The sequence below is a fragment of the Gigantopelta aegis genome, chromosome 3, assembly GCF_016097555.1.
Source record: "Gigantopelta aegis isolate Gae_Host chromosome 3, Gae_host_genome, whole genome shotgun sequence".
NCBI lineage: Eukaryota > Metazoa > Mollusca > Gastropoda > Neomphalida > Peltospiridae > Gigantopelta > Gigantopelta aegis.
The window spans coordinates 54,634,879-54,648,112 of NC_054701.1; the positions used below are offsets into that span (position 1 = coordinate 54,634,879).

Sequence of the window (13,234 nt, forward strand, 5' to 3'; positions counted from 1 at the left end):
ACCATGACGCTGCCACCACCGAACCGGTGACGTTGTCTAACGTTAACGTCAGCGAAGCGCTCCCCAGGACGTCTGTAGACACGAACCCGACCGTCGTTGAACTGGAGACTAAACCTGGACTCATCAGTGAACATCACTCGACCCCACTGAACACGTTGCCATCGCAGATGAAGTGTGCACCAGTGACGTCTGGCCATTCTGTGACGTGGTAGGAGTGGTGGTCGAACAGCCTGGCGACGGCAGCGTAGATTATTGGCTCTCAGACGATTGCGTATGGTTTGATCAGACACTCGAGTTCCAGTCGCAGTCCGCAGATTGTCACGTAATCGGCGTGCAGTGGTTGTGCGTTGACGTAGAGCCATATTGGTGATGTAGCGGTCCTCTCTATTTGTAGTGCTTCGGGGTCTTCCCGAACGTGGACGATTTCGAACAGAATTCGTTGCTTGGTACCGTTGCCACAGTCGGCCAACGACACTCTGACTGACACCAAGTCTCAGAGCAACATTTCTTTGCGTATTGCCATCCTGAAGCCAAGCAATAGCCCTTCCTCGATCTTCGATAGTCAGTTGACGTCGTACCATTGTCGAATTTGGAGTGTGCACCGTACACGAACGCAAGCTCCAATTATACAGAAATTCAGCTTTGGAAACATGGAATACACATGCAAAGCGTGCACATGAAGCGCTTTGTAAAAAAGCAAGTTATGGGCACTTAGCAGACCTTTCACTTTCGCCCTAATTTACGTGCAAATGTAAGCATGTTTTCGCCATTAGAACTAGTCGACAGTGTCAATGACAGTGGATTTAAATTCATTTATGGGTTGCTTAGACCCACATTATGGTCTAGCTAATATAATTGACATTCAGAAAATAATGTCGAAAATATCGTCTGACCCTTAAATTCTTTTGAGTAGTATACATGTACATGTGTGTATATATACATAGAGGATACTTCCCAAGTGTCTTGTGATATCATAATCTATCAGCACAAGTTGATAAAAGTATAAAATTCGAGGCTTGCCAGGGATTTTTATACTTTGATCAATGAGTGATGATAAATTATGATATCAGAAGACATGAGGGGAGTATTCTTTTTATCATCCATTATGATCCTTTTAATTTGCAACAATTGTAAACTGTCAGTAATGTGGATTGAATGTCACTATATTTGAAAGTGGTAGACTCATTAACTAGAAGAACAACAGTGGCGTGATGTCACTAATGATAGGTTTAGCACTGAAACAGACACAGTGACGAAACAAAATAATGTCTTGTGATTAAAATTTGACCAATCAAGATTATAAGAAGCGATATCTCCTTGGAGAATATCGCAGGAGATATCACAAATGATAGTGCCAGCGATATCTCCTACAAAAGCCTTTAATGGATGATATATATATATATAGTACACTGTCTGTTATTCATGGGTGTTCTATTTTTGTGAATATCAAAGAAGTAATGTCTTGCAAAATAATGCATAATTCATTTTTCAATATTTACAGCTGGCAAAATAAAGCCGAGAGTTATTTTAGTCTTGTTAAATTAAAAATGCAATTCATAAAGGTAAGTTAAAGTAAATTGTTAAAAATGATTGTATCAGATGATTTGGACCAGAAAGTTTGAATTCACCAAACATAACAAAATGTTTTATTATTATTAATTGATCATCTATCATTTAGTTCAAACTGATGATTGAACACAAAGTTTCAAACAATTCTCAACACTGTACATCATGATGATTTCACATTACTAAAATGATTTTATGATTTTGTTGTAGATGTCCAATAGTACCGATACACCTCCTGCCAAGAGACCTCGGATTGAAATCATTGGTTCTAACTGCACAGCTGTTAACACTGTCTTAGATAACAATACGGTAAGATCAAGGCAAAATAAAAGCATTTTTAATTAAGAATTGACCTTAATTATATTTTGATTCATGCAAGTATGAACCCCAAAAACGATGTGCATAGTGGGTCGGTCATACAAAAGTGTGCACATCGGTTTTTCGATTCATACTTGCATAAACCAAAAAATAATTGCAATCATATTTTATAAATAAAGTGATATGCATAATTTATTAATGCATGTTTAGCTTCAAATATGCCTGTAGTATTGTTTTTGTAAACTTCATTGAGACTTACGCAGAGTAAGAATGTAAGCGTTCATTCACTATTCTTTTAATTAGGTGATTGCCAAATGATGTAATTTTTATTTATTACTCCAGTTTCATATTTTCTTAGTGAGAAATATTCTGCATTGGTGTAACATACAAAATACTATTGGATGATTTGCCACTTACAAACCATTGACCATGTCGGTACTAAAGATGACGTCATCACAATTTGGCAAGCACCCAAAATGATGACACAGAGTTTAACGTGTTCTCATTTACGACTGTTTTCATTGTTAAATTTGTATTAAAATGTTATTTTAGTGTAATTCATTATATAGTTTTTAACATAATAAATAGAACTTTGAGTTTTTGAAAATTATATAAGAACGTGATTAAAATAAAAAGTTAGAGCATCGTTTCTATGTAGGGTACATGTCCATTTACATATATCGAAAATAAAAAGCTTTTAGAGAGAAAATTACTGGGTAATAAATAGAATAACAAACTCTACCAGTTATCAAATTTAATATCAAAATTGATAACTGGTAACTCGTTTATTATCTATAAACAACGCCATTTCCGTTAGTCTTAGCTGTGTGCCTTTTTACGGCATTTATTGCATTTTATTAAATGTCCTCATTTACATAACAAAAATTGGTGAATCTTGTTCCAGGAAACTATCAGTTTATCTGGAATCCGTTGTTTATTTTATTGTCTATACAGTGTTTTGTTGGGTTTTCACCGTTTATCCAAATTTTCCATATTCTCCATCCATCACTTGGATGGTCTTGGATGGTTTTGGCTAATGCTTTGCATACATTCTAAAGGGGGATCGCCATTTTATAAGATTTGACAAATCTTGGTCCTAGTTAATGAATTTTGGTTCTGGGCTAATGGAAGTTATGAAAAAGTTATCTATAATTGTGTATCTCAAATTATCTAAATAGTACATATTGCAATTAAAAAATCAAATTGTCTGCATACACTAGTATGTCATGATTATATTTTTATGGCACTGCTCCCAACATTTTTGTTTAACTCCATTTATGAAAGTGAAAAGAAGTCTTGACTACACTAATGAACCAAACCACATACAATTAGAACAACACATTATTGGTTTATTGGTTCATTTTTGCAACATATGTCTTTACATTTACATGTATCAGTTACTTCATAAGTTAATAATGCTTGGTTTTCACTCACCTTAGCATTTTGATAAGTGCAATTTTTCACTCACCTAAGCATGTTGAGGTGTGCGATTTTTCATTCGCCATGGTTTTTCAAAAGCCAAGGACTGAAATTTCAGCATTTTAAAGATAATTTCAGCTTTTGGTTTGAAATAAGTATCACATCCCTGTGCTTAGTTTTAAATTTCCAACCCCCAAATGGTCGCCAAGGACCAAAATAACCATATTTTCTATATCTAACATCCCATATATAACAATGTACAGTACAGAGTTATTTTCCTTCTAATTCTGTGGCCTTGATGCATAACTTCATTAAACTTTGTACACATATTGATCTATATTTTCAATTTAAAAAATTTGTTACAATGGAAACAAATACTGTAAAATACTTTATTTTTGCAGGATCAAATTTTCGCGATTTAATGAAAGTGAGTCAGTTCGCGAGAAATTATTTTCTCGAATTCGCATTCCTCCCCCAATAAAAAAAGTACCGGTTCTGGTGTTAATAATTTTGACATTTATTGTTTACAAAATACCGTAAGCTTACACAAGGTGCTTAGGCTACCCGGTGCTCTTTTTCATAATCCTCAAATTTGTTATAAAAACTGAACCCGAAAACAAAACTGAATTTGAAGGTGCAATGCTAGTGCAAGTTTGATTTAAACATTATTTATTACTGTCAAAATACTTGTTCAGTACGGTTTATGATTGACCAACAGGCAAATAAAACGTTTAATGTGAAAGCCCAATGTATAGTATCGCTACAGCATACAAGCCCAGTGTTTCTGCCAGAAAGAAATTTTTAGAGTAATTAATTTTGTCAAACAGTTAACATTTAAAAAAAAAAAATCTATGTATGGCGCCATACTTGTTTACCCTCTGGCAGAAACCCTGAAGCCCAACCTGGATTTTGTTCACTTCCAAATTTTAACATATTGTGATGTAAACGTATTGCTTTCATCGCCAGCACTTATGAATGAAAACCATACAAAACTTCATATTGTGTATTATCATGTAATATATTGTCTTTACTTTTGATATCGCTTCTTGATATAAACTTATAAGTATTGCATTGTTACTACTATAGTCCTGTGCAGCGGAAACTAAGTCTCGGATCTGATTGAATGAGACTACATTTATTTATTTATTTTTAATGTCCAGTTTTCGTCAGCTTTTAATTTCGCGTGGAATATAGTTTTACGAATTTTATTCAAATGCGAAAAATGTGACAATAAATTCCACTCGTAAATAAAGTATTTTACAGTAGCCAAATTCAAATTTTTATTAAATTCACGGTTTTCGGAACACAACTCTAAAATTGTTGAAGGTAACTTCTCAGAGTTTTGTACACATACCTGTCTAGTGAGGGTAGTTTCATTTTCAGTATTTTTTCTGATACTAGTCAAATGAGTGGTTTCCAATTAATTAGCAGGGAGCCAGGGGATATTGATGACTACCATCTAGTTGTATTTTCTTTGTTTCCCAGTTATATAATATAATTTTTTCCTTTAGGTGAATATGGCTAGAAATGGTGCAACCAACGAGATTGACGAAGGTTTATATTCCAGACAACTGTAAGTTTTCTGAAAGAAATGTATCTGTACTATTTAAAATGGACTTCTTTTGATGAAATGTATGAAATTTGTTCATGACCAAATATTAAAATAACTGGCATTCCAGAACCTATTTTCAAATAATATGTGAATTTTAGAAGTTGATGATGCTGTGATTGTTGTGGCGGCTCCTTTGATCTTCCCAGTGGTATATCCTGTAGTTGACTATGAGCATGTCAAACCTATCTAAGCAATAGCTGAATGGCTAAAGATTTTTATGTCGACAGGTGATGTGTGAAAACCATATTTTCTCGACTTGCGAAGCAACGAGTGAAAATATGGTTTTTACACATCACAAATTGAAAAAATCATATTCGACAAAAAACACGATGAAATGTTCTATTTATTATATACATCTTTCTTAATTTTTTATCAATATTTTTCGCTTTTTTGTTAATATCTTTCGCTTATCCTATTGAAAACACATGTAATGGCATGATATATTTCTTCCATTGGAACTTTTCCAGATAATTTACTTGACCATAGACTTTTTAAAAGAAATTTGAATAAAAATTATCTTTATTTAATTATTTACTTAACATTTATTTAATATTACTGCTGTGCAAACATACCTGACAAAATGATCCTACCAAAAACCCCACAAAAACAAAACGAATCGAATGACAAGTTTAATTTTAACTTGCACTCAATGACAGGACATGTATCATCATTATTAGCTTCGTATTCAATTAGTTTTAGATATTTTATCGTAATTGCACTTTGTGTCCATTTTTTATAGGGACAGTTGTTTAAATTACTACTTTGTAAAAAAAAAAACCGATCAGATGCATTGGTAATCATCAAACTTAATTAAGAAGAAACGACACTGGCCTCAATAATCAAAACAGATTAATTTACAAGGGAGATAATTTAATCATGAACTAAAATACAGTAAAAATATAACTTCACTGAATATAATTTTTATGGTTTCTGTAGATCTATATATTTTATTGCTATGTTTACAAAAAAAATCTGTAACAATAAAATAATTATTTTCTTCAAACGAAAAAATGCTCGTTTAAAAGGCACCTCCAATATTAAGGCACGGCATGTGTTTTTAAAAAGGGCATCTCCATTATTAAGGGAGGGAATATGTCTTTGAAACGGGCTCCTGCAGCAAGTCCTCGGAGTAGGCCGTTTGACCCACGGTAGTTTATTAAAACTAAATGCTGTGGGTGTTAAATTCTTAAGTTTGAGCCCTACAATTGTCCAGCCATAGCAACATGACTTTGTTCATTTCTTAATCCCACCTAAAATATTATCTTGTTCTGTTTTTAACAAGTATGTTTCAAATTTAATTATACAGATTGTCAGTTGTTTCTTTTAGGTTCATCTGGGCATGAGCAAAACAGCAAGCAAAATTGTATGAATTGCTTCGGTGATTCACAGAGTTCATGCATGTTTTTTTTTGTTTTCATACCCCTTAAATAATAAATATAAATTACTGCAGTGTATGTTTTTGAGGTACACGTATATAGCGGTTGCGACAACCTAATAGTTGGTCAGGCAATCTGATTTGAGTAAACTCCACAAGGAGATAATAAATTACACATAAACAATGCAGTAATTGTTTAAGATGTGTAATCAAATGCTAGTTGAAAAGGAGTTTTGTTAATGTTTCATTCAAATGACAAGAGAAAAACTTTAAAAAATAATTGGATTTATGTTTAATACTTAAAACAATGGTGACAATTTACTATAATGTATTTGTTAGAGGTTATCAGACTATCTATTTGAATCTGATCTGCATTCATTGCAAAGCATATAAACAGGCCCTAATCTAGAATTAAAAAAGTAGGAGAATTCACTTCTCCTCAGTGATTAAAATAGGCGATGTGAACATTTATCAGTACATTTTGTAATATTTCTTCTTGTTCCACATTAATTCATAAATATTCCAAGTTATATACTTTGATTCAAATCTTTTGTTAACAAATACTACTACTTCCGGTAATAAAATATAATGAAAACAGTTGAATATTTTCACTAACAAATGCTTTAGTATTAAATGACTGATAATTAATATGTTGTTATGTTAAAGTGAAAGTAAAAATTAGTATTTTCTGGCATTACTGAAATTGATGTAGAGAGAGCTAGCATATGTTTTACTATGAACTTAAAGGGACACACCCTAGTTACGTTTATTTGTTAACCATTACGGTGTTGTTTTTCGCTATTAAACCCCATTTTTCACAAATAAAATTGCACTTTACTTACATTTTATTATTTAGAATACACATTTCCATTCACCTGAAGTGCTTTTTGGTAATCCTGATGTTTGTAAAACCACGAAATGCATTTTTTCACAAAACATGTTGTCGAGAAAAAAACGTTAAGCAAGCGAGGTCCAATCTATTTTTAATGTCACAGACGTTGGTATATCACATGACCGTTATCATTTTGGTTCGGTTTGTTTTCTCGTGCACGGTTCGCGCAATCAACATCCGATTTGTTGTTGTTCATTTGTGAGATTTTTCTTCACAGTTCGTGAACATTTTCAGTAACAATAAAGTTCAGACAAGTAAGTGTCTCAATACAAAACGTTACAAACCCTTAAAACCAATAATTTTGCTAAGTCTTACGATATCTGGAGAGGGGATACAACCAGGACAGAACAGTTGGAACATGTCCAGGAGAGGTGAAACGAACGCACCCCAAGTCTGTGAAATTTGTCGTGACGTAGGCATTGTTGTGCTTCTACCGGTGACATCAGAATACTAACTTTCAAAATTATTTCAAGCAATTGGGACATGGGTATTCCCATGGTATTTATCGATATAAAACCTGCTTTTTCACTCCATTTGATAAAAACGTGATCTAAGTGTGTTACAGGTTTGTAGATTAACCAAATTATAATTTATTTTCGCTGGATGGAACTAGGGTGTGCGGCTTTAAGTTATGTTACCATACCATTATAGGAAAAAATGGTGTCTTAGCACATGTAGCATGGAGAAAGAGTGTGTGATCCAGATAAGTAATATATTATTCCAAAATCAAAGAGGACCTCCTCCACCCATCCAACCACTGATATAAAATTTAAATTAAGTATCATTCTTTTGTAATTAAAATAGTTTGAATCTTCCACCACTTGATTTTGATCTGCAAGTATTAATTTTAACAACATTTCTTACAAATAATTAGTATACATATTTACTCAAACCGATTGATCAGTCTTGTATACAGTGGTTGCATTTTTAACTTCAAAATTGGTGGAAATGTTGGTCATTTTCAGATATTTTTAAGGTTGGCATCTATGAAATGAAGTTAGGTAAGCAATGCTTCTTTGCCAAAAGTTCTTTTAGTACAAGTGTCAGTTGTGCTATGAGCTGAAATTCTTTAATGGTATTAGATAATTAATTACTTTTTTTTTTTTCAGATATGTTCTTGGTCATGAAGCAATGCGTCGAATGGCCAACTCTAACATCCTCATATCTGGAATGAAAGGACTTGGCATTGAAATTGCTAAAAACGTTGTACTTGGTGGTGTGAAATCTGTCACTGTACATGACACGGGGAATACAACTTGGTTTGACCTTTCTTCACAGGTTTTTGTCTTATAATAACATTTTGTCTAAAACTATTGAACTTCAAAAATTTTAAAATGTCTCAAGTTTCACCTACACAAATTAGTTTTAATCAGATAACTGTTGTTGGGTCATTTACAAGTATGGACATTTCAATAGCATACATGAAAAATTAAGATTTTTCCAGGAATCTTTTTATCCACATTTGTTCCCTCCCCTTGGTAAAATGCTTATGTTATAATTAGCCCCCTCCCCTCAGTATATAGTTTGTACATGTTAATAATTACATTTAGATTGATGGATTAATCTTGTTAAAGAGTTAATTGGACAACTTATTTGATAATTATGCTGTTGTTGCCTTTGAAAGTGACTTTGTTAAACCATTTCTTACAGTTTTTCCTACGTGAATCAGATTTGGGAAAAAACAGAGCAGAAGTCAGCCAGCCACGTTTAGCAGAACTGAATGGCTATGTCCCAGTGAATGCATATACAGGGGAATTAGAAGAAGAATTTCTCTCCAGTTTTCAAGTTAGTGTTCATTTCTCTACTGCTTGTTGACTGTTTTTCCCTCATTTATTTTCATAATTGTATTGAGTTAGGTTCAAGGCAGGGAATAATGGTTGATAGTTAGAGTGAGTGAAATCGATGCAGTGGCCTTACACCTCTCCTATTAAGCGATTAAAACTGGCTGTGGGTGGGAGTGGGTACTGGAATGTGAACCCGGAACCGACCAGCCTTAGTTCTGATACTTAATGACTATACCACTGAGGCCGGTCATTTCACTTAGTCTTGTACTAGGGATCGCAAAAACTTTCAGGATATAACAAGAAGGATAGCAGTTGTTTGCTTTATTGATAGAACGCCTTTAAAAGAACTTATTAAAAACATGAAAATAATACCGTATTTGACCGGAAATAAGCCCAGGGGGCCAATACAACTCATTGTGAGCTTAGCATGGGGTGGGCTTATTCTCAGACAAGGGGCCAGTTTTGTTGAGAAAAAAAAATAAAAATAAAAATAAATAAATAAATAAATAATAATAATTAAATGAACTAGGAAGAAAACAAAAATCGTTCAGTAGCACCTATTAATTAGTGTTCCATTTGTTATTAATAAATAATAATTGTTTATGAATTAAATTGGGTTTTTTACTAGTATCTAATTATCAGAAACACACCTATGTTACAATTACTTACCAGTTCTGTTTATTTACATCCAAAATTTAATGCTGAGAAGACTTAAAACAACAGCAATTAACAAACTCAATAGCGTATACACACGTTTCTAACACTGGCAGCCAGCTTAAACTACAAAGAATTGTCAATCTAGGTCATTGTTCTTAGCCAATCAGAATAAGGTATTTGCCTAATTAGCATTAACTGCGGACCCAGTGTGGTGGTAAAAATAGACATTGGTTTTGGTTCAGACTTGGGCTTGTGTAGGTACTTCAAAGAAATACTTCAGGCATGAAATTGGAAACACTGTTAGACTGCTAAATCTCACTGGTGGTAAAATATTGTGTTACATTTGTGTTTAATTATCTGCAGGAGGTATGACCTTTTGAATGAGCTTTGAGAAAACTTGCAGTTTCATGTTATTTATAAGGTGACGAAGTTGGGGGTGGGCTTATTTACGAATGAGGGCCTAATTACTTAAATGCTATCAAAACGGAGGGGGGCTTATTCAAAGACATGGGCTAATTTCCTGTCAAATACGGTAATAATAAGTTCTCCCATAACTCCTTAAAATGAATATTTTCTCATAAATGGAAATAGCTCTGTTTAGCATAAATTTACAAAGGACAAAATTGGCAGAGTAAAAATGTTTTTAATTTATGCCTTATGTTTGGTTAAATTACCTTTTTATTAGAATTAAACCTTCAAATTTTGCACTAAATTCTCATCATAATCCTATTTTTATCAAAGTAGAAAATGACCATTCATTTGTATTTGTATGATGTTTTGACGGGTCGTATTATTGTATGTCATCTCTCCGTCCATCCGTTTGTTAACCTTTTTTGTCTAGGGCATATCTTACTACCAAAATCAGCAAACCTTGAATGTAAGTACAATTTGGATGGCTGTGTGTCACTGCAACCTATAGCACTTTAAAGAAAGTCCTCACCTGGGCTATATCTTCCTTATAAATGCAAATAGAATAACAAAACTATATATTAAGAACGTGGGATGGTGGATTGACTTGTGTCATAATTTGATCACTGTACCTACTTTTTATGGATCTGATTGATTATCAAATATTAGTCTACTGTGATTTCGTTTTAAATTAGTGTTATAATACTATAAACAATTTTCTTGTTCTCAGGTGGTCTGCTTGACAAATTCAGACCTGGATGAGCAGCTGAGGATTGGTGAATATTGTCATCACAATGGAATCAACTTCATTGTCGCAGATACAAAAGGCTTATTTGGGTATGTTGGCAATTGTGAAACATTAAAAACGTAATAAAGTTGTTCATTTCTAATACATTCAGGAATCTTTGTATATATTCAGGATTCGCCGAAAGTTAACTGGTTTTCTACTTTATGCTGACGATATGTTTGTGTGCTGCATAAAAATTGTTGACAGATCCCAGTTTACATTGTTGATATGATTGTAATATTTTGTTACAAAGTTTACTTTCCTTTTAAATAAAGTTTTTCATAAGGTGTACAAAGAAACGTTTTATAACTAGATATATTTTACTCTGATAATATATACTTGTTAAAATTTGGCGAAAACATGGTTGCTGTTTGTTTTCATGGTGATCATATTATCGATGATGTAATGATTTTTATTTTTGCCTATGTGCTGAACAAGGTGAAGTTGTATACAGTAACTATTTCGCCCTCTTGTCTCCAGGGGTGACTGTTACTGATCTGTTTATACGAACAGGGGAACGACCATATAAAATGTTTTAGTTGCCAAACGTAGAGGTCTGATTGATTATATGATTGATCACTCCAGCTGTATTGAAAAAGCTATGCATAATTAAGTAACTTTAATGTTAGGAACAAGAAACTGATTGTGGTAATGATTACTCAATTATGTGTTGCTTTATACATTTTTGCAGGCAGATTTTCTGTGATTTTGGAGATGAATTTGTGATTACAGATGTTGATGGTGAACAACCAACAAACAACATGGTGGCATCAATTACAAAGGTATTGGGAGTTGAAGAGTAGTTTTAAAAAAAGTAAAATGTAATGTAAAATACCTGTTTAGACTGGTCAATATAGTGGTTGACCTCAGAACAATTCTAGTCAAATTTATTACACACCAGTGTAAGATGTTACTCAGTTCATAACAATTACTCAATGTTTAACTAGTGTAATGCAGACTGGCGCGGTAGTTGTTTTTGGTAATTTGAATGATGTTATTTTGCATCTCCCTGCCAGAAAATAAACTGGGTGCATGACGCATTCTTTCTACGAACGCTAGAAAACATTAAAGGCAAACTTGCTTTTGAAAATGTTTTGTTCAGAGATTATTAACGTATCTAACCGTGTTTGTACAAAATTATGTAATTTAAAAGTATTATTATGAAATATGGCCATGAATTGAAATTGCGATAAGATAGATTGTTATATTTGGGCTATTGTATATGAAGCCAAAATGATGTTGCGGCAAGTGTCTGTCAAACTGTTATTCTACTCTTTTTTTTCTTTTTTTTTTATGGCCTATGTAGAAAATGTCGGCATCACATCCAGTCGTCCATTTACTCAGGTCAATCTTTGCTGGTCCGATCTACAATTCAGTCATTGTGAATTTAAACACCTCATTAACTGACAATTAATGCAGGCTTAGCTAAACTGTACATTGCTGATGGCTCATTGTGAAGTCATTTAAGTTTACGTGTGATGTAGATCACTTGCTGACCCAATTCATACAAAAATAACGTAGTAGATCTCGACATCTGCTTGCTTCTGCGTTGAGGCTTGTTTGCAGTTGGTATGTAATAAATAAAATACTAAATTAGCTTGGCTGTCATACTATTTTTTATGAAACTCGTGACCAGTGTTGGTATCTGACTCGCTTTTACTCTTCCGGTACCAAAACTGTTTCATAAAAATGGTATGACAGGCAATCTCGTTTAGTATTCTATATATATCTTCCATTTACTAAGTTTTACTTTACAATAAAGTTGAAAACCCCCCCAAAAAATTGTTTTGCCAAATTGTAGACAAATATCAGGAGATGACATCATTACTGTTGGGGTTTTTTTTCTAATAACGGTTCTTACAATTTTTTTGAAAATCTTACATTTTGGCTAAAAAGAAAATGTTGACAGTCTTTAATAGTGACAATTCATGCAATTTTTCTGAAATAGTGGTGTGATCTCTTAACTCTTATAAATGCATCCATATTTACACCCAGAAAACGTCATCACTGGGGCCGGGATTTAGCTCAGTCGGTTGAGTGCTCATTTGAGGTGCTTTTCGTCGCAAGATCAAACCACCTCAGTTGATCCATTCAGCTTATTGGGTTTTTTCCCATTCCAACCAGTTCACCACAACTGGACAAAGGCCGTGGTATGTGCTTTCCTGTCTGGACAAGTGCATATAAAAGATTCATTAGGAAAAATGTAGCGGGTTTCCTCTGATGTCTACAAGTCATAATTACCAAATGTTTGACATCCAATAGCTGATGATTAATTAATGTACTCTAGTGATGTCATTAAACAAAATAAACTTTAACTTTTTTTTAATGTCATAACTGAATTGAGTTTTTAATCTACTTTTTATCACCTCGCAACACAATTTGCAGGGAATATTAAAACAAGCACCGTCCTTCTGTC

At 33.4% G+C, this 13,234-nt stretch overlaps 1 protein-coding gene across 4 annotated transcripts in view; it reads left to right on the forward strand.

Annotated features, from left to right (window-relative positions):
* LOC121368250 (ubiquitin-like modifier-activating enzyme 1) overlaps positions 1-13,234 on the forward strand; it is a 75,645-nt gene that overhangs the window by 15,541 nt on the left and 46,870 nt on the right. For all 4 annotated transcript variants that reach the window (XM_041492901.1, XM_041492902.1, XM_041492900.1 and 1 more), the window contains 6 exons: positions 1,777-1,875; positions 4,815-4,876; positions 8,292-8,460; positions 8,833-8,967; positions 10,762-10,868; positions 11,510-11,600. In XM_041492901.1, the coding sequence (XP_041348835.1) occupies positions 1,777-1,875; positions 4,815-4,876; positions 8,292-8,460; positions 8,833-8,967; positions 10,762-10,868; positions 11,510-11,600 (663 nt within the window). The remainder of the gene's footprint in view (positions 1-1,776; positions 1,876-4,814; positions 4,877-8,291; positions 8,461-8,832; positions 8,968-10,761; positions 10,869-11,509; positions 11,601-13,234) is intronic.